Source organism: Thamnophis sirtalis, unplaced genomic scaffold (assembly GCF_051295495.1).
Source record: "Thamnophis sirtalis isolate CommonGarterSnake01/CBP01778 unplaced genomic scaffold, rThaSir2_p1.2 scaffold_12, whole genome shotgun sequence".
In the NCBI taxonomy this organism is placed as follows: domain Eukaryota; kingdom Metazoa; phylum Chordata; class Lepidosauria; order Squamata; family Natricidae; genus Thamnophis; species Thamnophis sirtalis.
Window position 1 is genome coordinate 35,347,410 of NW_028261392.1, and position 25,104 is coordinate 35,372,513.

At 37.9% G+C, this 25,104-nt stretch overlaps 1 protein-coding gene across 3 annotated transcripts in view; it reads left to right on the forward strand.

Annotated features, from left to right (window-relative positions):
* CRACDL (CRACD like) overlaps positions 1-20,873 on the forward strand; it is a 50,328-nt gene extending 29,455 nt beyond the window's left edge. For all 3 annotated transcript variants that reach the window (XM_014060053.2, XM_014060054.2, XM_014060055.2), the window contains 4 exons: positions 592-2,161; positions 15,186-15,370; positions 17,917-18,064; positions 19,452-20,873. In XM_014060053.2, the coding sequence (XP_013915528.2) occupies positions 592-2,161; positions 15,186-15,370; positions 17,917-18,064; positions 19,452-19,591 (2,043 nt within the window). In that variant the 3' untranslated portion in view covers positions 19,592-20,873. The remainder of the gene's footprint in view (positions 1-591; positions 2,162-15,185; positions 15,371-17,916; positions 18,065-19,451) is intronic.
* The last annotated feature ends 4,231 nt before the right edge of the window (positions 20,874-25,104 follow it).

Genomic DNA, 25,104 nt, shown 5'->3' on the forward strand with positions numbered 1-25,104 from the left:
ATCTTTGCAATCAGGCAACAAAATTTGTAGATCTTAATGATTACTGAATTTATGAGTACCCAAAGTTATGGTTCATCTGAATAGTGAAACGCAATGGGAACTGGTTAGAGGGAAATGTAATTGAAATCATAGGTTTAAGTTTAGGTTTTATTTAATTTGTATGCCGTCCTATTCCCGAGAGACTCAGGGCGGCTAACAATCTGAAGGGGAAGGAGGGTACAAAATAAAATAAAAAGACAAACAATTTAAAAATACAGCAACAGTCATAATCTCGGATGGGGCTTGAAGATTCAACAGCCCCAGGCCTGCCGGAACAGCCAGGTCTTAGTTGCTTTGCGGAAAGCCGGAAGGGAGGTGGCCTCTCTTATACTGTATATGTTCCTTGCGAATTTCATCACATGCACCACTCACAATTCTATTTTCTCTTGAAAATATTTAATACTGTTGAAGTGAAACAAACCACAAAATTCCACAATTTAGGTTGCCAAAAGTGTTTATTATCAATGATACTTCCATTTTAGGAGTAACTAATCTTTGTAGAAAGTAATGTTGTGATGTAGAAAAAAGATGCAAGCTTTTTTTTTCTTGCAGAAGAAATTATCTGAGTCTCAGAATGACATGATCTGCACCCTTGAGGAAGATGAAAGTGTTGAAAAAGAAGTACTGGTTGAAGAGCTTTACAAAGCTGTGACTTCCAGCCCACAGGAACTGACTAACAATGCAGCTTTGTCCAATATAGTTTTCTCCAAGTTTCAGCCTTTGAGTCACCCAGATGAAAAGACTTACATGTCACACTCCACTTCTCTGATGGAGTCACATTGTTCTGAGGACTCTTCAGATGGCGGTGAATCTATTCAAGGATCAGTACACATTATAAGGCAATCTTCAACTTCTGACCCTAAAGAAAATATTGTTCCACTACATGACAAAGAGCACTGTGAAACTTTAGAGATGTCCCCTAAGAATTTAAGTACTGTGCCCTTAAGTATTTTAGACCAAGAAAATAAACAGATTTCTGGTATTCCATCCAAAAGTGACACAGGAACTACTAAAAATATCCCTGCCAAAAATTATATGACTGCGGAATCAGATGCATCAGAGAAAAAACCATTGAAAGATGCTAAGGAAACTTTGGAAAGTGTTTCTAACAAGGAAGCTACGAAGAGAACATCTTTATTGGCCAATTCTGTCATTTCTTTATCCACAAATCCTTCCCAGCTTCCAAATTTACTCCATTCAGAGAACAGTGGTATTTCTCGGGCTTCATGCAGAAACTCTTCATTGGAAGAGAGAACTTCTTTGATTCAAGGCAAAGTGAAAGCAACTCAAGAGAAACTGGAATCTAATGATGAAGAACGTCTCTCAGCTGTATCTGATAGTATATTGGGAGGTAAAACAGAGAAAGAAACCAATGACCTTAGTGGCTTGAGAAAGTTTTCAGTGTCATCAGCACGGTGGAGATCAAGATCTAACAGCCTGAACACTAAGGAGGCTTCAGAGCATGAAAAGCCTCTTGCCATGCAGGTAAATTTCTCCACAAAGGGTGAAAAGACAAAGAAGGATGTTGAGATGAACTCTTCAAAAGAGAAAAACAGGTGCTTTAATAAACAAAAATCTTCATTAGAATCAGAATCTGATATTCCTGGTCGAGCATTAGACTCAAAGACTTTTGCCTCGCAGCCTTTGGGTTCAAAACCAGTATTGAGCAACTCTTTTGGTAATCTTCTGCAGCTGTCAAATCCAAGCCATTCAAGCTCTGAGAGCCAAAATCCCTTCCAAGTCAAACTTAGGTCCACATCTTTATCGTTAAAATACAGAGACATTGGAAGGGAATCAAAGGAAAGGAAAGGAGATAATGCTGAACTTAATTTAGTAAAAGAAGAGGTGACTTCATCTTCACCGAAAGTTGAAAAAGGAGAAATCAGGAAGACAATAGATGGAAATGTTACTGATTTGTCCAATGACAGCTTTAAAACTAAATTAAAATCCTCTGAACAGGGAAACACAAAACCTCCACTGCCGAGAAAACCTGCTTTGCAACACTCCAGTATTACTAGCCTTAACACAAGCACAGAAAAGCAGGAAAAGATAACCAAATATCCAGAACTTAAAACAGAAAGCAGAAATGTGGAAAAGAAGCAGAATCCCTCCGAAGTGCCTGGTAAGACTTTGGCATATATATATATGTGTGTGTGTGTATCACTTACTCGGCAAGCCAGGGTTTAGTGCAATAAATGAACTCAGAACTCACTAGATTTTAGATAAATAATATTAAAGATACAAAAGTCTCCCTTACTTTTTCCCTTAGGTGAAAATCTTTTCTGAAAATACAAGGAAATTCTGAACATTTACATCAGATTTTCAAGATTTTTTTTAAAAAAACTATATTAACATCTGCTTTCCAGTATCCTAAAAGTTTGGTACCACTTCTTTTCTTCTTGTTTTACCCCATCCTTGGGATTCTGTAGAATCTTTCCTGAGGATACTGATTTTAAGTAAATTAATTTATTGGAAGTGCTGTTTTCAGTAACATATACTGTATTTCTTCATCACTTTGCATATTTTTAACTGTATGTACTTACTTATTTTGAAAATTCCTAGGAGGCATTTTTTCAATGTGTTCTATTAGGATTTACCTGAAATTTGGAAAGCAGATGGATAAGGCATCAAAATTATGAAGGGACAAAACTAAATATATACCGAGAGTGCATACACATATCACCAAATGTTATAACCAATGTGTTATATAGTATTTCATTATTTCTATTTGATCCTTCCTCTTTGGGAATGTGATTAATATTCCAGAGAGTTCAACACATTATTTGTTTAGAATTAAACATGACTTAAAGCTGTACCTAGTTAGGAAGGAAACAAACAACACTCATATTCTCAAATAACTGGAATTAAAATACAGAAGGAATTGGCTACATTTGTTAGCCAAGTCTGCTAATAGTAGGAGCTATGTATCAAGCAAATATCTATTGTCTGTTATCAGATATGTTCGTGGGTTATTCTCAAGGACGCTTATGATAAAATGTACAGAAGTACTTTCGGTATGTATGTCTTGGTGAAATATCTACCGTATTTTTTGGAGTATAAGATGCACTGGAGTATAAGACACACAGTGGTGGGATTCAGCCAGTCCGCACCTATTTGGGAGAACCGGTTGTTAACTTTCTAAGCAGTCTGGAGAACCGGTTATTGGAAGAAATATCCTTTTGTTTTTTCCCCACTTTACAGGGCTAATCCTGTAAGGAAGGCAGGAAGGAAACATTCTGGTGTTGTTTCTAGCCTAATCTTTATTGCCCTGCTTACAGAAACTGCCTCTCCAGTTAACCCTTAGTACATTGTAACAGCTAAAGCGAAGCGCCCATCGACGTGAGTAACGTTGAGTTGGCCATGCCCATCCCATCACATGACCACGGAGCCCCGCCTAGCCAGCTGGTCATTAGGACAGAGAACCGGTTGTTAAATTATTTGAATCCCTTCACTGAAGATGCACCAAGGTTTTGAAGAGGCAAATTTTAAAAAAAGTTGGTAGGTAGATAGAGGGATAGAGAGTGAGGAAAGAGAGAGAAATACAGTAGGTAGGGAGGGGGAGAGAGAGAGTAGCTAGGTAGGTAGGTAGGTAGGTAGGTAAGGGATAGAGAGAGAGAGAAATAGAGAGAGAGAAATACAGTAGGTAGATAGGGGGAGAGAGAGTGTGTGTAGGTAGGTAGGTAGGTAGAGGGATAGAGAGAGAGAACTAGAAAGATAGAGAGAAATACAGTAGATAGGTAGGGAGAGAGAGAGAATAGGTAGTTTGGTAGGTAGAGGATAGAGAGAGAAATAGAGGGAGAGATAAATACAGTAGATAGGTAGGGAGAGAGAGAGAGAGAGTAGGTAGGGAGGGAGAGAGAGAGTGGGTGGGTAGGTAGGTAGGTGGGTAGGTAGGTAGGTAGGTAGGTAGGTAGAGGGATAGATAGATAGAGAGAAATACAGTAGGAAGGTAGGGAAAGAGAGAGAGTAGGTAGTTTGGTAGATGTTTCCAGGTGTATTTATCCATGTGCTGGATAAGGATATTGCTGATAGAAAGAGAGAGAGAAAGAGAGAAATACAGTAGATAGGTAGGGAGAGGGAGAGAGAGTAGGTAGGTACATAGGTAGATAGAGGGGGAGAGAGGGGGAAATAGAGTAGATAGGTAGAGAGAGAAAGTAGGTAGGGAGAGAGAGAGAGAGAGAGAGTAGGTAGGTAGGTAGATATTTCCAGGTGTATTTATCCATGTGCTGGAGAAGGAAATCGCTGACAATCTGCAGCACCTAAGGCTTTGTTTCTGCTGACACAACATTTGATCAGTGTAATTCTCATCAATCAGTTAAAGAGCTTTCCGAAAGGGGGAAAAAAAGTTTTTGCACTCTGCAAGCCTCCCAAAAACGGGCCCCTATTTTGTCAAAAAAATTAATTGCATAGCCTTATGGTGGCTTATAGAGTGCTGCTGGGGGTTGGGGGGGCAAAAAACAGCCTGTTATTTGCTCATTTCTGCCTTCCCCAGCCCCCAGAAACTCTCTGAAAGCCTCCATAAGGTTATGCATGAGCATTTTGGTGAAGGGGCGGTGCTTCAGGAGACAAAAAATGCTGTATTGGGTGTATAAAACGCACCCAGATTTTCAGCCTCCTTTTTGAGGAGAAAAGGTGCATCTTATACTCCGAAAAATATGGTAGTTATGTCAATTATAATAATCTGTTCCAATAAAAATGTTATGATAATAGGTACATTAGTTTTTTAAGGGTGGGGTCAAAAAGCAGTAGCATCACAATGATTTTTAATTGTATCTGGAGAAATGTAAGATAAAAAATAAGAAGTAAAACATATGTTAAAAGAAGCACAAAATTAGCCATGTGAAATAAAAGGGAGGAGGAAAATGTTTTGAAATTGAGTATTGGCCATCAAAAGTAATTGTAGTTGCAGGATGATGAGAATAAGTAGGGGGGAAAACAATGGACATTATAAATTTCACTGGCTGAATAACAAAGCCTCATTTTGGGAAGATGTCAGTGTGAGGAGAAGTAAAAAAAAGTATTGAAAGGGTACATGACACTGGGTTGATTGATTGGAATAAGCCATGTCTGGTGGCATTGATAAGACTAATTATCTACTAACTCCCCGTGGAGATTCGTACCCTCACCACCGTCCAGGCCTTCCGCGCAGCCTTGAAGAACTGGCTAGCCCGTCAGGCCTGGGGATGAAGATAGTTGCCCCTCCCGAATGATGAATGCATGTTGGTTACTGTTTTTATTATATGTGTCTTTGTTATTGTCTGTATCTCCCCTTCCCCGATTTTGTGTGAGCCGCCCTGAGTCCCCTCAGGGAAAAGGGCGGCCTACAAATCTCAATAAAATCACAAATCACAAAATAATTAGTCAAATGTATTTCTTTGAAATATATTTATCAACAGCAAGGTATTTAGCTAAAAGCACGGTTTAAGTTAAGGTTTATGGTTCCCTTTAGCTCAGAAAAGCATGTAAATCCTTTTTAAGGAATCAGATTAGTAGAGTAGGTCTCTTTAACAATATTTGCTGATCATCTCCTTACTCTACCTAACTATTGAACCCTATCTCTGGCTACACAGTTTCTAAATAAAAAACGTTCTCCAATTTTTAACCTGTGATCCAGTAAAGCTTTAGAAGGAATGATGATCTCTACCTAGACATTGAAAGAGAGAGAATGAGTAAGTGAGAATGAGTGAGTGAGTGAGTGAGTGAGTGAGTGAGTGAGACAGACAGACAGACAGACAGACAGACAGATTTTGTGTGATCAAACTGATCACAACTCTTGGTGATCTCATAGATGAAAGTTCTTCAGGATGATCAGCCTTCAACCTTCAGATCTTCCAATGGGGTAACATCACTGCTATAGTTAAGTCCATCAATATTATTGCTGCTGGTTGTCATCTTCTTGTTCCTCATATTCTAGACTACTCACGAGTTATCCCTTCACATAGCCTGTCTAAAGTATACTGATTTGACCCTGGTCATTTGTGCCTCAAGCAAGAACTCTGCATTGGTTTATTCTCTCTCCCCCCCCCTCTCACTCTCTTCCTCATATCATTTTCAACTAGGTTGCTTAGGCATTTACCTAGAGGGATAGAAACCAGCAAGTTGGGATCCAGAAATGACTTCAGCAGTGGGTGGGCTTGAATTTTGGAAGTAGACATCTCTACTGTACACATTTCAAAATACTTTTTCCATCTTTTGATTTTCTTAGAGTCAATTAATATCTGCCCATTTATATTCTTTAAAACATCAGTTTCAAGGTTGGAATCCTCTTTGGAGTTGAAAGATCTTTTAGAAGACTTCCTTGTGTTTCTGTATTTGTTCCCATCATTAATGTCTTTATAGATGTTGTAATATTGCTTCTTGTCTCTTCTGACAGCTGTTAGAAATTCCTCGCTAAGATCCTTTCTGACATCTTTGTTTGGAATTTATAAGAACCCCCCCCCCAAAAAAATGAAATAAAAAAACACAAGGAAACATAAAGCAGTGTATGTAAGAATAAGGATGGCTTGCAAAAATTTAAAGGCTTAAGCAGATACTAAATTTGATTTGGCTTAGTACTTCTCCTTCTCAGTTCTCCTTACCCCAAAATTAAATAATATAATCAAGATGAACCATGTATGTATATTTCAGTGAAACTGCCGTATGTTTATTTATAACTTTGCTTATGACTCATTTGTGTGAGATTAGAAAATTTAGTTACCACAGATTATGGCTATACTGTAATACTCTGAAAGTTTAAAATAAGCAAGTTTCAGAAAGCCATTAATATGATGTATATGAAAGTGTTTGGTTGCATTATGAGAGACCATTGCATCCAAATATATCTAATTTATTTTTTAACAGACAGAAATAACAATTTGAATCTTATATATGGAACATGTCAAAATGCTTACCTAGTCAAGAGGTTCTTCCTAATATTTAATCTAAAGGTTTTTTTTCTCTTACAATTTAAATGATAGATTTGGGTCCTATCTAACTGATGGCTTTCACCTGAAGTAGCTATTTTTAGGCATTATTAATGTGGACAGTTAATTTATTTAGGGAGTTCTTACAGTCTTTTAATATTTCAGCACGATTCCCTAAGCTCCTCATTAAAAACAAAACAAAAACATATAGCAACAGAAAGATGTATATACAAGTAGTCCTCAACTTACAACCACCATTGAACCCAAAATTTCTGTTGCTAAGTGAGACAGTTGTTAAGTGAGTTTTGCCCCATTTTATAACTTTTCTTACCACAGTTGTTAAGTAAATCACTGCAGTTGTTAAGTTAGTAAGATGGCGGTTAAGTGAATCTGGATTTCCCATTGACTTTGCTGGACAGAAGGTTGCAAAAAGTGACCACATGACTCCGGGACACTGCAACCGTCATAAATGTGAGTCACTTGCCAAGTGTCTGAATTTTGATCATGTGATGGATGCTGCAATGGTTTTAAACATGAAAAAGGCCATAAGACACTTTTTTCAGTGCTGTTGTAATGTTGAATGGTGACTACACAAATGTTTGTAAGTTGAGGACTACCTGTATAACAGAGAAAGAAATACATAAAACATCTTACAATAATTAAATTGTTTTGTTTAATACATATCCAAGAAAGGTAACATTATGCCAGTATTCTCCATTTTTGTTAGGATGCCTTTAAAGTTAGTGGTTTTAAGCTTATTAGACTGACAGATGAAAGAAAAGCAAGAATTGTTCAAATGACCTAGTATTACCTTAAGAAACCAAAATAAGCAGATAACAAGCTTATCCTGAGGGAAAGTCATTGCCAGCTGGGATATCTGCTGCCATTTTCTCTCAGAATTTGAAGGTTATAAACAATCTTAGGTTCAAAATACAAATGATGAGAAATGAAGGTGAGGCTGATTTTAAAAGCAAAGAGGAGAGAGATTAACTCATCCATGCTCCTGGGTTTTAAAAATCAAATGCTATTTCTTGGAAAGAGATGTAAATGTACTTCCACTATGTGTGGTCTTAGCCTCAATGACAATGCAACGCAATACATTATAACATGGGTGTCAAACTCGCGTCATCACATTGTTGTCACATCACCAGTGATCAGTTCCTGCCAGTTCAGATCGGTTCGGCTGAACAGGTAGTGGTTTGATGGCCTGAGTCACTGGAACTGGCAGTGGCCCAGGCCTGCCACGCCCCAGAACTGGTTCTCTGGGCAGCGCCATAGGCAGCGCCATCTTGTTTTTTGCTTCTGCGCATGTGCAGAACAATTGTTATTGCACTGCATGGTGCGCACATAAGCAAACCGGCAGTAGTGCCTGCCAGAAACTACCGCTGCACTTGACATATCATGATTCCCCACCCCCACTCACTAAAATGGGGTGAGCATGGCCAGCATGTGGTGCATCTGGGCTGTGGGCCATGAGTTTGACACCCCTGCATTACAATTTGGAAGAAAGAGAATGAGATATGCTATTTAGATGCAGGGAATCTGACTTTCTATGTTATCTTGCTCAATTAGGCCAGAGGCCTATCCAATCTACTGTTTTGCCAAGTGTCAGGGCAGTGATCCAGATGCCCAGACAATTGGTTCTTTGGATTCAGAGACACTGAGCAGACTAGTGGGTATAGATTTTAAGCTTTATTATTAATTCAAAAAACAAATTTTAAAGCATAATATAAAAAGCAGACACACCATGCAAAATGATACCCAAATCTCTTGCAAACTGTCAGAAGCTCCTTAATAATGACAGCAGGGATACTCCAAGGATGATCAGTTTCCATAGAATCCAATGCTAGGTTTTCTGCAGAAGCTCCCAGCATAAATGCTAGTTAGTACTAGGGTTTTTATTAAAACCTGGCACCATGATTTCATGGACCTGTTTCTATGGTCACAAGCCTGCAACACCGGACTTTGACCAAGTAGAACATGATGGAAACCTAAAGTTTGAGACATTCACAGAAAAAAAAGCTTTGTGTGAAGACTCCTTCCCCCACAGCAAGCAAGAGTGAAAAACAAGCAGGTTAGCTCAGAATGCTCATGTTTCTTAACATGAAGGAGAAATCAAAACAAGTGACTAAACTGGAAATTAAATGGTCTTCTACCTTGGCACCAAATCTACTCCCTTCTCTTGGTGGTCAGTCAGATGTCCTTGAACAGCAGGAATGCTAAGAACTGCTCAACCAATTCAGTCCTTTATTATTTTTCTTTATGAAATTTGTTTCTAAGGCCATTTATTCTCAACTGATAAGTAAGTGATGATGATAATGTTGTCCGTTCAATTGTATCTGACTTTTGATGATTCTATGGGCCAGGTTTCTCTGTGTCTTCCGATCTTGCACTACTTGATAAGTATGTAATTATCAAAAACAGTAGATCCCATTACAAGTTACACATTTGTGATGAATAGTCACAGATGAATAGCTTCTCCTCTTTCTCCCAGATATCGATTAGCTTCTTTCTTCCCAAATTGTGCAGATTTCAGCCTCCAAAGTGCTTCAGAGTTCATGGGAGGCAAAATATAACATCTGCCTACAATATTTTGGACTATGTGTACTTTTTCCACAATAGAGCAGCTGTTCCCTACAACTTTCCAAAGTAGAATTTGCAAGCAAAGACTACATTTATTTATAATTTGTGTGTTTAATTTATGTGTTTAATCTGACAGTTTAATACTTCATTTTTAATAAAAGTAAACATTGGGATGTACACTTAATGCTGAAGTTACAATAGTTATAATAGAGAATTGACCGGCATTCTGAAATTAAACCAATAGGTCTTTATTGTTTGTTTGTTTTTTCAAATTAAATTTTTATTCATTTTCACATTCAATTTTTTTACAGTCACTTGTATACTGGATATTTGCTATAAGAAAAGAAATAAAATAAAATAAAAAAGAAAACACAACACATCATCATTTAGCATAAGACAAAATCCCACCTGACACTTCCATACACCCCATCTTCCCCCTCCAACTTTCCTTTCCTCCCTCTAACACTCCCCTTTCCTACTTCCCTTTCCCCTCAAACCTTCCTTTCTCCCCTTCCTCACCCTAGCATTCCCCTTACACCCTCCTTACATTCCCCTCTTACTCCCTCCTTGCTCCTCCCTCTTCTTTCCCTCTACCTCTCCCCTTGGTGTATTCCTTTATTCAACTCTTATTTATTAATATTGAGCTATAAAGATAGAAAATAGGAAACAAAATATGGTAAAAAAAAGGAAATAATAAAAAAGAAAACCAAGGAAAAAAATATAAAGAAAGAAAAAAAGAAAGAGACAACCGTATACAAGTGTATTCTTCTTCTTGTTGAAACTATATTACCGCCCACCCACCCACCCCCAGTAAGTCCCCCTCCCCAATCCCCCCCGACTTCCCAGGGCCCACACCTGGCACTGCCCTCTGTCAAACCCCTTCTGAAATATCTTGTGATCCTATAGATTAAAAATAAAGGTAATATGAGAAAAAAAAGTAAATAAAAAGAAATTACAGATTATAAAAAGGAAAAGAAAAGAAAAAAAAGGAAAAAGAAAGAAAAAAAACCCTTTGTATTAAGCTCAGCCCCCCATCTTTATTAATGTTTAAACAGTATAAATCCTTCTATATGTATTTTATTCTCGTCTCTTGCTTCTTTGTTAATTACCCCAACTTCCTGTAGACTCTCCAATTCATCTTCCTTAACCTTATATTCAAATAAAAATTTATGCAAATTTATGCAGAAATCAGTTTGCGATCTAGCTCAAAATAATCTCACCAAACTTTCCCTTCTAGTAGGATTTAAGCTGTGTGGATCATTCCACATATTCAAATAATAATTTACACAAGAATCAGTTTGCATTCTGTCTCAAAGTAATCTCACCAAGCTTTCCCTTCTAATAGAGTTTAAACAGTGTAGATCATTCTGCGTGAGTTTTACCCTCGTCCCTTACTTCTCTGATGTTTACCACTACTTCCAGTAGTCACTCCAAATAATCTTTCTTACTCTTGCTTTTTTGTTATTTACCCCAACTTCCTGTAGACTCTCCAATTCATCTTCCTTAACCTTATTTTCAAATAAAAATTTATGCAGATTTATGCAGAAATCAGTTTGCGATCTAGCTCAAAATAATCTCACCAAACTTTCCCTTCTAGTAGAATTTAAGCTGTGTGGCTCATTCCACATATTCAAATAATAATTTACCCTCGTCCCTTGCTTCACTGATGTTTACCACTACTTCCTGTAGTCACTCCAAATAATCTTTCTTAACCTTATTTTCAAATAATAATTTACACAAGAGTCATTTTACCTTTAAACTCGGAATGATCTGATCAGGCTTTCGCTACCCCTCCACCTACCCCGCGTTACCCGGCTCCCTTCCTTCCAAACCAAAGTTCAGTAAAGTTACCATCTCCACTCTCTTCACTTTAAAGTCCTGGACAAATTAAATTAAAGTTCAAACATATAAGTCCCGTGAAATATGTGTTCAGCATCCGCTCCACGTGGATCAGTCCCAATATCACACCACCAGTATGCAATTCCGCTTTTTCTACCCGAGAGAGATCGCAAACCCCCATTCAATCCACAACTTTGACAAATATTTTGGAATATCTAATAGGAGAAGATCGTAGTCTAAAGACTAAGTGTCTTGCAAATTGTTAGATCTAGACAAGGTTACCGTATCTTAAACCAGACAAATATTTTGAAGACATAGCTAAATCCTCGATCTCCGCTCTTCTGCTTCTCCGGAAGGGGGAGAGCTACACCCTCCGTCTTGCAACCATGTGGTCTGCTGCTTGCCTTCTCCTTCGCCTTGTCTTTCCTCTTTTCCGAGTGAGTCAGGAAGTCCCGCCTTCAAAGTCTTATAGTAGAAATCTCGAGCTTCCGAAACAGAATTGAGACGAAATCTTTGATTCTCAAATGTGACCGTAATGCCAGCTGGGGATTCCCATTTATAGTGTATCTGGTGGTTTCTAAGCTCTTCAGTTAGAAAAGTATAGTCTCTTCTTGCTTTTAACATCTGGGATGGTATTTCTTTGAAGACAATCAGATCCTGCCCATCAACTCGCAACCTATTATTGTAAAACTTTTGTATGATCGCATTTCTGGATTCTTTTGTGGAGAAATATATGATTATGTCCCTCGGGAGCCGTCGCTGTTCTGCTACCAACGAATTCTGGCGATAAATTTTTCGAATCTGCCAATCAAAATTAAATCCCAGGCTTCCCACCGCATGGCTAAAGGCCTCAACAAAAGTCTGTTTCAGATTCTCTCGCTCCTTTTCGCGCAATCCTCTGACTCTTATTGCAAATGCTTTCCTGTTAAAATTTATCATAACGAGCTGTTCTTGAGTATCTCTAATTTTTTGTTGTAATGTTTGGATGTTAATAGTCAAATTAGAGTTAGCCTCCTCCAAGCTTTCCAATTTATTCTCCAGTTCAGCGGTGTATTCTGTCAGAGCAGACATGGCTTCAAACGTATCCGCCTTTATTTGAGCAATCTTAATCTCTAGATTATCATATAACTCCAATACAAATTCTTTAATTTCCTGTTTAAAGTCATTAAGCATTTGAAAAAAAAATTCCTGTGTTAAGAAGTCTCCAGTAGATGGCGTAGGAGACAAGGGCAGCGATTTGGTAGCTGGTTCTTTAAGCACATTTGTAGAAAGACGCTTCGGCTTCGACCTGGGAGCCATTGTAAGTAAAAGCTAAAGATAAACAGATAAACAGCGTTCTCGCTCCCCTCAATTTCCAAAGAAAAATTTGTTTATAAATTTTGGGTAGTTAATGGGAAGTAGTCTCCAAGAAGGTAGAACCGGCTAAGCACATCCCCTATCAGTCACCAACGGAGAAAAATCGCCATTTTGTAACACGTTTGAACAAAGAAGCCTCTAGGACAAACGAGGCTGGTGTTTAAGATAGTATTCAAAATAAAACCTCTCAGGGGTGGGACCCGCTCGTATTGATCATAAATAACTTCAAACAACTTTGCTTTGTCCTGAGGGGGGAGTCTCCTGTCTGGAGCTGCAAAAAAGGCAGCTGAGAGAAACTGGCTGGAGATAAGAGCTCAGCTAACGCTGGATCTAATCTCCGTCCACAGCCAAAAAAAAGAAAAAGGCTGTGACCTACGAATAGACCCTAGCCACTGAGCTTCTCCCTGCCCCTTTCTTGCCAAAAAGGGGTGATATCTATGATCTTATTTAGATATACAAACCAGTCTCTGAGAGGAGCTCCGTTGAGCCCCTTTCGGCGACAGCCTCCGCCCCCGGAAGTCCAATAGGTCTTTATTGTAAACATATCAAAAGAATGAGAATTGCTTTTGGTGAGTAGTGAATATCTGGGGGGTTAAATGAAAGTTATAGATTGGCAATTTTGTACACAGTATTTGTATTTTATGAACTTTTAGATTGGTCTTCAACTAACTATCCATGCAACCAATTTACTATAAGAATAAATAAGAATAAAAAGAGTATATTTGCCCGAGATTTTCAATACATAAAAACATATTAAGTTTTTATTGATATATTTATTAGATTTAGGAATGGCCTGACCAAAACATTTCTGGGTAGCTGCCTGTGTGTGAATGAATCAACTGGATACGTACTGTACTATAGAACTTGCATTTGTTAGGAGTCAAAATATTTCAGAATCCATTCTCCCTCTAATGTTCTTCTTAAGTATCAAGGAAAACAATGCCTTTTAAAGTAGAAATGAGAGGTATATAATAAAATACTATTTTCTTGGCCTTAGAACCTATATAAATACAAACCCAATATTTTTTTCTAAAACAAATAACTATCATTGTGCAAACTGAGCAACAGCTGCAACTTTGTTTTTGAAATATCTGTAGAATAAAAGCTCTGTGTTTGCCTACTATGGAATTTGTGCTTGTTAGGGAAAGTCATACAGACTTATCATAAAACCACAAATCAATCAACTATATCTACAGATGATGGAATTGAGGGAAAAGATCAACTGCCTTCCATACAAAGTTTCCATTCCAAGATTAGAATGGAAAAAAAAGTACTTCATTAATTTCTTCTCAATTGGACAATAAGCTACCAGTTATATTAGTTCTCCTCCTTCAACCATGTAGTCTGTAACTGACTCAAAAACATGCAGCATGTTGCAAGGTACCCAGAATATGTAATTTTAGGGTTCTGGGATAATGGCATAACAGAACAGCCCTTACTCCATAGATCACGGATCAAGATTTCCTGAGCTCTTATATATTTATGGAAATTATCTCAAGTCCGATTCAGTTGCTTTAACTCTAGTTTCTACTATCAGTGGGAATTATCTCCTTTTCTATAGCCTGTGTTAAGAATTTATCAAAATCTCAATAACTAACCTGAAAGGAAGTCCAGATCATAGGTGCAACTATACAGTATGACATTTTCTGGAAAGTGCTATGTGCTATGAACTTCAGATGTTCTGGCTTCTTTTACTTCTTCTGGCTTTGAATAACTGTAGCTGTAGAAGAAAGCAATTATTTTTTTGACTATATCTGCAGTGTCTACTTGGTGTGACATTATCAACATCATCATCGCCATCTCAATGTATATGGCTGCGTATCTCAATTCATGACTCCAGGCAACTGACAATAATTAAAGTGATATAAAAATAAAAACAAATGTGTAATTTGCAACCAGAGTGTAAATAAATTCACCCATAACAAATCAATATGAATAGATGGAAATATGGAGTCAGACTCACTGGAGAAGAGCCTAATGCTGGGAAGAATTGAGGGCAAAAGAAGAAAGGGATGATAGAGAATGAAGTGGTTGGATGGAATCACCAATGCAATAGGAGTGACCTTAAATGGACTCCTATAGGATGGTAGAGGTCAGGAAGGCCTGGAGGAACATTGTCCACAGGGGTCGTGATAGGTCGGATACAACTTCGCAACTACAACAACATGAGTTCAGTCATGTATTCAGATCCCCAGACATTGTGACAGAACCATGTCTTTAGGAACATGTGAAAGGCCAACAGAGTCCATGTGTTCTAATCTTGGCAGGGGGTGGGAATATGTGAAATGATACATATACATCAGCTCTGGATTTCTTAGGGTTGGCATCTCAGTTTATAGAGCAATTTATGTTTCTTCTTAGAAATATCTGCTAGCCATTCCTAAGGTTTACAAGTCAAATGTTTTCTCTCTTTTTTACTGGGAGGAGAACCCTTTACAATAATCTCCCTAAATCTTCTCTCAACAGAAACAAGTTTGTCTTCTCCTGTGACTGCTGCAGACTATGGAAGACCAACTGAAATGCCAGCTTGGATTAGCATAGCAAAGCAAAAGCAAAGGATTGTTGAACAAGACCTTAGCAAAGAAGAGAAACCAGAAGGACAGGCTAAAGCAGATGCAGAAAAACAAATAAAAGAGAAGGAAACAATGGAAGTATGTAATTTACCACTGATTGATTGGTGTGTGTCATTTCAATGGCACATCTTTTAGTTTTGTTGATCAGTCCTGTAACCCTTGATATACCCTTTAATCAAATCAGTTAAACCTGTTCTGCTTCTGAGAATTCAGCCAGTAATGACAGATGTCTTTTCATCTCTGTCATGAAGTTGTGGTTATTTATTACATTATGGGGAAATTATGGGGAAATAGTGTGTCAATTTATATTCCTTGCAGTTTGATCAGGCTGGTTAGAAATTTGAATCTCCTTATAAACCAAACTCTTTATTATTAATGGTTTAATATAAACCATCCTTTCCTCTCCTAGCATTCACATAGATGTATGCAGTATAGCTCAGATACATGCAGGAAAACAAACCTTTATGACATCATACAAAGCTCATTGATGCTGTGAGAACCCTTCTTTTTATGGGCTGCCACTTTCTATTCCAGTTAAATTTTATTCCAACCTATCCCAAACTTTGAATTTTCCAAATGTGGCTGCCTTAACGTGATTAGGGATAGGTGAGCCTATTTTCCACCTGAGACACTTAAATGTGTATCCCCTTCTTCTGTATCTGTGCAGCTTTTTTAATATTTAAATGACCTTTAAATATATTGATATATTTTCTGTCCTCTCTTTTGGGATTAACCCAACCATGACTTTTATTATTTTTCCCATTGCTCTCATTCCATTTGCTTTTTCTTCAAATATCTTTGTAATTGAATCCTCGATCAGCATCTCTATAATACAATTAAAATACATCTTTCATATTTAGTGAGTTAAACTTCTATTCAGATTCATTAATCATTCATTAATGAGCCGAGGTGGCGCAGTGGTTAAATGCAGCACTGCAGGCTACTTCAGCTGACTGCAGTTCTGCAGTTTGGCGGTTCAAATCTCACCGGCTCAGGGTTGACTCAGCCTTCCATCCTTCTGAGGTGGGTAAAATGAGGACCCGGATTGTTGTTGGGGGCAATATGCTGACTCTGTAAACTGCTTAGAGAGGGCTGAAAGCCCTATGAAGCGGTATATAAGTCTAACTGCTATTGCTATTAATGATACTCTTCTTGCTTTACTGTACAGACAAAATTATACTAAGCTACAGTATTTTTTTTTCTTTTTAGATGACCAAAAATCTTAAAATGTGTTGAAATCATAAATAGCATCAACATCCTTGACAATATGTATTGAAACTATATTTACTCCCTCCAATGCTGTTTTGCACCTATAATTTACAATTCATTCTAAGCGGGAACCTCTTTTAATGTATGTATAAGCATGTGCATATCAGTAGTGGGTTGCGATTTTTTTATTACTGGTTTGGGTGCGCTCCCGCAAACACCCATGTGCACGATGCTGTGGATATTGTTCCACAGGACAGATGCTACAAAAAACAAGATAGATGTCCTGAGTTCTGACAGGACTACTTAATATTAAAGTCCCAAAGTATCCTACCTGATGAGGTAAAATGAAACAATTGGGGAAATACAGTCCCCCAAATAAAGCCCCAGCAGGATTTTATAGGAGATAGTCAGTATCCTGAAGTTCATCAAGAACTTGGGCATCAAGTGCACTTCACAGAGTCCTAGTAATATATGAGCATATCATGAGATGCCCAAGACTATCTTTGCTGCCAAAGTAGTTGCATCTTTCAAATGCTCTTCAGTGGCAGTCCCATCAGAGGTGGGTTGCTCCAGGTTTGGCCCAGTTCAGCCGAACCGGTAGTGGAATTCAGGCCTGGGTCGCAGAATTGGCAGCAACTCAGACCTGCCACGCCCCCAAACCGGTTCCCTCACTGCCGCTGTGCCATCATGCATATGGAGTTCACTGTAAATTGTTCTGCACATGCACAAAGAATTATTTATATTGAACAGTGCACATATGTGCAGCACGTGTCTGGTGCATGCAGGTTGTGAACCAGTAGTAAAACTGGCAGCAACCGACCCTTAAGTCCCATGTATACAACAGAATGTCAGGCCCCAAGAACCAAGTTGGTTATGTAGTGATTATTCCAAGCAGGTTTTTTTATGCGTATAGACAAGATGGTATCAAAAGCTACTGAGAGATCAAGGAGGGCTGCAATGGATGTATAATTCCCATCCCAGTGCCACCAAAGATTATAAGTCTTTGGTGTATAATAAGTGTTATATTTAACACAAATTATACACCAATAAGGGTAATCAATGTCATTTCAGTAATATAATCAGGTCTGAAACTTGACTGAAAAGGCTCCAAATAATAAATTTGGAAAGGAGTAAGCAACTCCTTTTACCTGATCAAGCAGGGTTGATATAATAGCTGTTGATAGATCTTTGTCCATGGATTACATTTCAATTATCAAGTCTTACGATAATAAATTCCATAGTCCATTATGTGTGAAGAGTGCAGCAACTGTAATATGTAACAGGATAAGTTCAAAGATGCGCAGGAGATCTACCTCTGCTGTTTACCAATGTGCTGTTTGTTAAGTCCGCTCATATTCTCTTTCCAAATTAATTATGTAAAACATTACTAATTGTCTCTTTGTACTTTTATTTAGGAAGCAGTAAGGCAACACTCAGATTTGCCTCAGAACACAGTGTCATCTTCCCCATTCACAGCTTCTGCTGGAGAAACAAAGAAAGAGATGAAGCTAGAAACACAAGACTCTTCACTAAGAAATAGCTTATCATCCCATCAGAACCCTGGTACAAAAAAAAAGCCAAAACACTGAATTAATACCGTGGTTCCCCGAAAATAATTTTGACCCCCCCCAAATAAGCGCTTGGCCTTATTTTCAGGGAGGTCTTATTATTTTTGAGGTGCAGGAGGCTCCTTAATTTTGGCACACAGCCCACAGATCAGCTGTTCCAGAGAGGGACAGAAGTTCTGCCTCGGTTTTTGGCGCACTCTTGCCAGCCCTAGTTCGCTGGGCTTGCCGCTCCTTTTGCGGCCGTCCCTAAGAGAAGGGGCGGTAGATAGGGCTTGCGGGAGAGGCATCCATGAGGCCTTTGTGTATGGATGGGCAGGTGTATGCGGGGGCTGTTCCCCCCTCCCACAGGAAATGGCGGGGACCGGCTGCACATGTGATTATTGGTTATTGTTCCACAGTATGCAGGATTCCCACATTGTACTAAGCCAAAAAAGGTTTTGGCTTTGGCTTGGCATGCAGTATCAATTTGACCAATTGTGGTTAAACAAAACATGCCTTAACATAATATGTAGACCCATTCACTATTACTACAGTACTGTTCATTTGCTACTTATAGGTATATTATTTTGTGCTTAAGTCACAGGCCATTAAGACATTGTTCATATACATGTTTCAAACACATAATCAAGAGTATAAAGGTGCTTTCTATGAATGTATATGCAGTTATACATGGAATCTTGTCAAATCCAGATGAACTGAAGATCCAGTGTTCATTTGCTGAATGGGTAAAAAATTCTAGGTTTTGTTTCTGCGGCCTATGTAGCAGATTCTTTTTATACAGATTTGTTTTCTTTATTATGTTTAGGAAATATTAATTCCCTAAAAATACCACATGGGATTGGATAAACCTGATATTTAGTTCTAGAATACTTTTGTAGACAATATAAAAATTGTATTCATAAGTTTAATTTCACAGAATTCTTACCCAGCCTTGCCTAGTAGAATCTCAGAGGGTTAGCAAATACTGCTGAACATTGAGTTTCTAGAAAAAACAATTCTCAGACTAGGTTCTGTAGGTCCCTGATAGTCCACAAGATCTTTCAGATAGTCTGCTACATCTCCCTCCATTCATTGTTCAGTTTGCTCCCTTAGCTCCTGCTTTTCCTGTATCATCAACCAGCAGCTGGCTATCCTTTTAGAGATTTTAGTACTCATATGTCTATTTAAGAACCTTGTGACTGATACACCTGTGACAAAAGCTATGATATAGCATGAAGTACAAAAATACAATGTTCAATAAATGCTTGGAATTAATATTTTGGTAGAAATATTAAATGGGTGTTGTTTAAATGGATGTTCCACATATTTACAGATTTATTTTCAAATATTAATTGCAGGCTTGAGAAATACTGTAACAGAAACTTTTTTACCCCCATATGCAGCTCAGCCATCATTGCCAATTGAAAAAGAAGATGTAAAGCCACTTAAGAAGGTTGGTCATTCTCCAGATCAACCCTCATGGATGGAACTTGCCAAAAAGAAATCTCAAGCATGGAGTGACAAGCCACAGAGGATAAAATAGATAAATAATTTTGGACTTTTTTACGCATCCACATCAGCACTCATCAGTGGTTCAAATGTTTCAGTAAAACAAAAATGTTGAGTTTTCAAGCTAAACTGGTTCAACTGATAAGGATAATAAAACGATAGTGCACCAAAGAGGCCACAATGCAAGAGTATCAGAAGAGTCACCACATTTGTACAGTACTATAGGACTATTCTTGAAAATATCTGCAAGCAATTTAGCTTTGGCAAGAATTTATTGAGATGAAAAATATTGCTTATTGTGTTTCCTTTCATTTTTTTCACCCATAAAAAGTTATGCCATGACTATAGTTAGAAGTTTAATTAAAATTAGATAACTGTTCCTTTAATGCAGTGAGAATAATTGTCCAATCAAAATGTCTCTTCTGAGATATATCATTGCATCAGACTAGAAGAAAAATATAATTTCAGATATACGGAAAACATTTTAATGCAATCAATCGAATGAAAATGAAAGAAACAGGTTTTAATAATTGTTTCTTAAGATGGAGTTGGAGATTAGCTAAGATACCTATGGTTTAGATCCCGACCTTTCCCAATAGATGAAAGCATATACTTATTATAACCCTAACCCATTATTTGAATTAGCAATATTAGATGATTATTCTCCTCTTCCAATTTTCTTTATTTAGGGCAGGTTCTTAAGAAGGTGGTGGATCCTATGGGAAACCCTAGAAGAAATGGCTTATCTGAGTCTTTTTTTCAGTTGGATTTCAGACCTGGATATGTTTTGAAACCACACTAATACTCCTTGTGTGACTCAAATAAGGATAGTGCAATGCTCTGATCCTGCTAGATTTCTCTGTAGCTTCTGACAACATAAATCATGGCATTGTCATGAACCACTGCCTGGAGTTGGGAGTGGGAGACACTATTTTATATAAATCAACTAATATTTGCTTATATTATAGAAATGCTATTGAATGAAAATTATAAACTGTTGGGCTATTGTTTGACTCTTCTTGCCTTTCAAGCAATTTAAGGTACTATATATTGAGATATCCATGCATAGTGAAAAGTGTTAGATCACTTTTGGACTCAAAGCTTTATTTTATTATGTATTATATCAACCATTCCCATTTTTTGCATTGCATACAAGTAATGTTCTCTTTCTTATTCCAGCTTTCATCCCTATAACGATAATTTCTCATGTTAAAATTTTTTGTGCAGTAGTTGCATTTGGAATTGTAGCCTAAATTTTTAACATTTAAATTTGTTTTAATATTGTGTAGAGAACTAATAAATTTTTAAATCCAAAATACCATGTGTGAACAACGTTGATTGTTGTCTTGTTTCATGTTTCAAACTCATAACATAGTTGCTAGGTGAGAATAGCAATTTACACAAGGCTGAATAGATAACTGAGAGACAAAGAAAGGAATGTAAATCAAAACAGAGTCTCTGGGAAAGAACACTTGCCGGGGGAATTTTGCTTTCAGCAGGAACATGCAGAAGTCAAAATCCAGTGCAATTTTCAGATTCTACTGTGAGCCATGATTGACTGAAACCCTCTTTGTGAATTTACAGTAATGACAAGGGCTGTGTAGAATGAAAGATTGGGAGTAGAAAGTCTCCAGAGAAAAAGAAAGATGGAAGATCATTCACAGGGGCTCTGAATGGCAGCTCTTCATGAGGAGATCATAAAAGAGCAGTCACCTTCTGCTCTGAGGACCAGAAGCCAAAGGAGATGACAACTTTGTTTTCAGTAGAAGTGGAGCCTTTAATAAGGATAATAAGCCAGCCAAATTCATTTTTAGACATATTTTGAAATGTTCAATTTAACTATTTTAGGGATAATAGAGACCTTCAAAATGTGGAGCTTATTTTAACACCTGGTGAATTTTACCTTTTTCTTTGGATTTAAAAGATGTTTAAGAGTTAAGATATAATAATATACAATTGGCAAAAAATGGTTTTCTTTGTATTTTCAAATTGCAAAAATAAAAAAAATAGTGGCAGGACAAATTAATGTGGACATGAAAATTATCCAAGTGAATCTAGTTACTGCATTTGATTGAATGAAATAATATTTGTTGATCCTGCACCTGTGAGAAAAGGCTAGGATGAAGAGGAAGAGAAAAACATCTAGTTGAATAAAGAACAAAAGGATTTGCTTTAAGAAAGTTGTAAACGGACTGGGAGACCAGAGAGATTTGAAATATCGGTTATTTTTACTGTAAGTTATGAAAAACAACTATATCATTAAATAATATAGTCATGGGAAACAACTGAAATGGAACTAAAGCTGCCCATATTAACAGCTGAGGCCTGAGGATGAAGGTTGCAAATGGACACTAGAAAGAACTAAAAGAGCAGGCAGAAAAATGTTAAATTAGTCAAGCTAGCTATAATCATTTCATATCTTAAAGATTTCTTTTGGATAACTGAACTTTTAATAACTAAAATCTCAAAGAATACAGATTTCAATGGATACATTTTTAGAAAACTATGAGAAAACATTTTAAAACTTTTGCCTCATATAGATATAAATTTTGAAAGCATGAAAAGCAACAAATTGAGATCAATGAAATCAGAACATCAAAGACAAATCAGGAAAGGCATGCAACAAGAAATTTTTGAAAATGCCTCTTTAAGTGTTTTACAAAGTAACCTGATGAAAAATTCCTCCTAAATGCAAAGATTGATGCAAGATCAAATTCTGCAATGCTGTTGAAATGATTTAAAGTTTAAAATTATGAAAAGTTAAAAGAAGGGTTGAACTATTTAATCAGGGATAAGCTTTTTGTTTAATATTTATAGTAACCCCTAATGGGCTTTTTGCTGAACAAGAACTGTAAACATAGGCTATGTATGGGAAGAAAAGGTTTTTTATTTGTAATTTTAAAAGCATGTTAAAAGTTAGTACATTAGTTTATGCTCGGGTGATGGAGGTTGCAAGCTGCTTCTTTATTTTAGTATGCTTTTCTAAATATTTAGTTAAACTAATCATTGTGGTTAGATTTGCTACATGTTTAGTACATATATCATGTTTATTATCTTTCATTGAGGAATTATTTGAACTATGTAAAGTTAGCACATAAATATATTAAGTAAAACAACTGAGTTATTAAAAATGTGAGAGAGGGAATTTCTGAATGACTTTTCAGAACAGTTAGCCCAGTGGTGGGTTTCAATTTTTTTAGAACCTATTCTGTGGGTGTGGCCTGTTTGGTGGGAGTGTGACTGGGTGGGCGTGGCCAATTTGATGTCACTCACCAGGAGATGTCATGGATTGGGTAAAATGTGGTGAAGCTCACTTAACAACGCTCTTGCTTAGCAACCACAATTTTGGGCTCAATTGTAGTCATACGTCAAGGACTATCTCTACCTTCCTCTGCATGGCAGCCTTGTCCTAGTAAACTATTTCTTCTTTTGGCAATTTTCCTCTCTGTTAGAGGCACCAAAATAATCCATACAATGTAAGGTTTCCTGCTGCAGCAAGAGGTTGGACTAGATGACCTCCTAGTAGCCTTCTAGCCCTAAATTGCTGTGCTGTTTTTCTTTCTTTCTGCTAACAAAGAAACCTGCCTGAGGCTCATTCCACATGCTGACAGATAGAGATAATGAGATAATGACCCCAGAGAAAGTTTGGCTCCATTCACAAGCAGGGAATCATCCAAACCCTTTTAGAAACACAATGCTCATATTGCACAAATCCCAAAACTTCAAAAACATAAAACCATATAACATATAACCATATATAACCATATAACCAATTTGTTCTTTCCTGCACTTTTTCAATTTAAAGTTATTAAGACTTGTGGACTTCAGCTCCCAGAATTCCACAGCAAGGCAGGCTCAGTTCCGATTTAAAGTGATAGCATTTGTTTTTCTCCTTTGCGAAAGAAGTTTCCTTCTTTCTTTTTCTTCTCCCATCCCCTCCTTCCTCCCTCTCTCCCTCCCTCCCCTCTCTCTCAAACACACACACACACACACACACACACATAGAAGTTGGATTGGATTATCTCTCCTACCCCCTTCCCTCTCTCACGCTCTCTCACAGAAATACACACACACACAGCTTCACTGATTACAAGTTGGATTGGATATCTTTTCCAATGGCTTTAAAGCAGCTCCTCTGCCATCCCCCCATTCCCCCACTGCCTTCCCCAAACACCTCCCCCATTGCAAATGCAGCTTGCTGTCTGGATGGGAAATGCCTGAATGCAATAAAGCCCACCCACTCACCTCCTGCTAGCAGGCTGTGGTGAGAGGAGAGGCAGAGAAGCTGGAGGGCAGCTGATCCAAGCCTTCCGAAAGGGGCTGGGGGAAAGTGTGTGTGCTACAGCATGGCTCTTTGCCTTGCTTCCTGCCTCCTCCTGTGGTCTCCTCAGTGCTCGCTTGTGCTCTCCCTCCTCAAGTGTAGTTTGATTGCAGGAGGAGCCATGTTGCCTTTTCAAACTTGTAATCAATGAAGCTAGGCTGGATTTTTACACAGCTTTATTCAGGTCTGTGTGTGTGTGTGTCTGTGTGTGTCTGTGTAAGAAATGGATGGGGGCCTGGGGAGGAAGTCACAACACTTGGGGAGGGAGAGCACAAGTGATCCAGGGTCCTTCCCTCCAGCCTTTGGCCAAAGCCCCATACAGCATCAGGAGGATGAAGTTTGAATTCCTCCCCCTCCCTCCAACCCACACATACCTTTTCTAGCTGCTTCAGAGAGGGCTTCTCTTGCCTCGGGTCCTCTGAAGAAGCCCCTTCCTTCCTTCCTTCCTTCCTTCCTTCCTTCCTTCCACAGCTGGAACAGGTTCTAACCAGCACGGTAGATTTGTGGAACCTCTTCTACCAAACCGGTTAGAACCGGCAGGAACCCACCCCCTGAGTTAGCCCTTATAGCCCTTATATAAGAAGGTTGGAATGTTCTTCCTCCTCTATCTTCTGTTTTCAAATTAAAACACATAAAGAAAATGCCAAACATAAGAGAGGGAAGTACTTTGATGTTAAATTTAAAAACATATATCATTCAAGTGACCGTACCTACTGTTAACAATCCAGTGTTCAGAACATGAGACTGCCATTCCATCTCACTGTACACAAAGCGCACAAGAGAGATTACAGAGACGTCTGATAAATTTCATATCTCTCAATTGACCCACTTTAATAGGAATTTAACTTGGATAAGAAACTTGTGAGAGAAGTCAGAAGCATGAACTTATTTCTATAGTTTGCTTTAAACCAATCAATGCCCTTCATTGATATAGTCTCCTGCTTTTATATAGGCACACAAGGGCTATAGTAGGAAACTTACATAAATGCTGGAAAGAGGGTTTTTTTACATGAGGGAAAGCAAAAGTGTATTTTATTGCAAAGATTCACATTTGCCATTGGATCCTGCCTCCCATTTGCAAACATAATATTCTAGGTAGCCATTCTGTCAACACGGAACATCTGACTTGTAATGATGAAGGTCAAATCAGCTCATTGATGAGAATTACATGACAATTACATTTCACACCACCATCAAACACTGTTTTGGTAATGGCTTTATGGGAA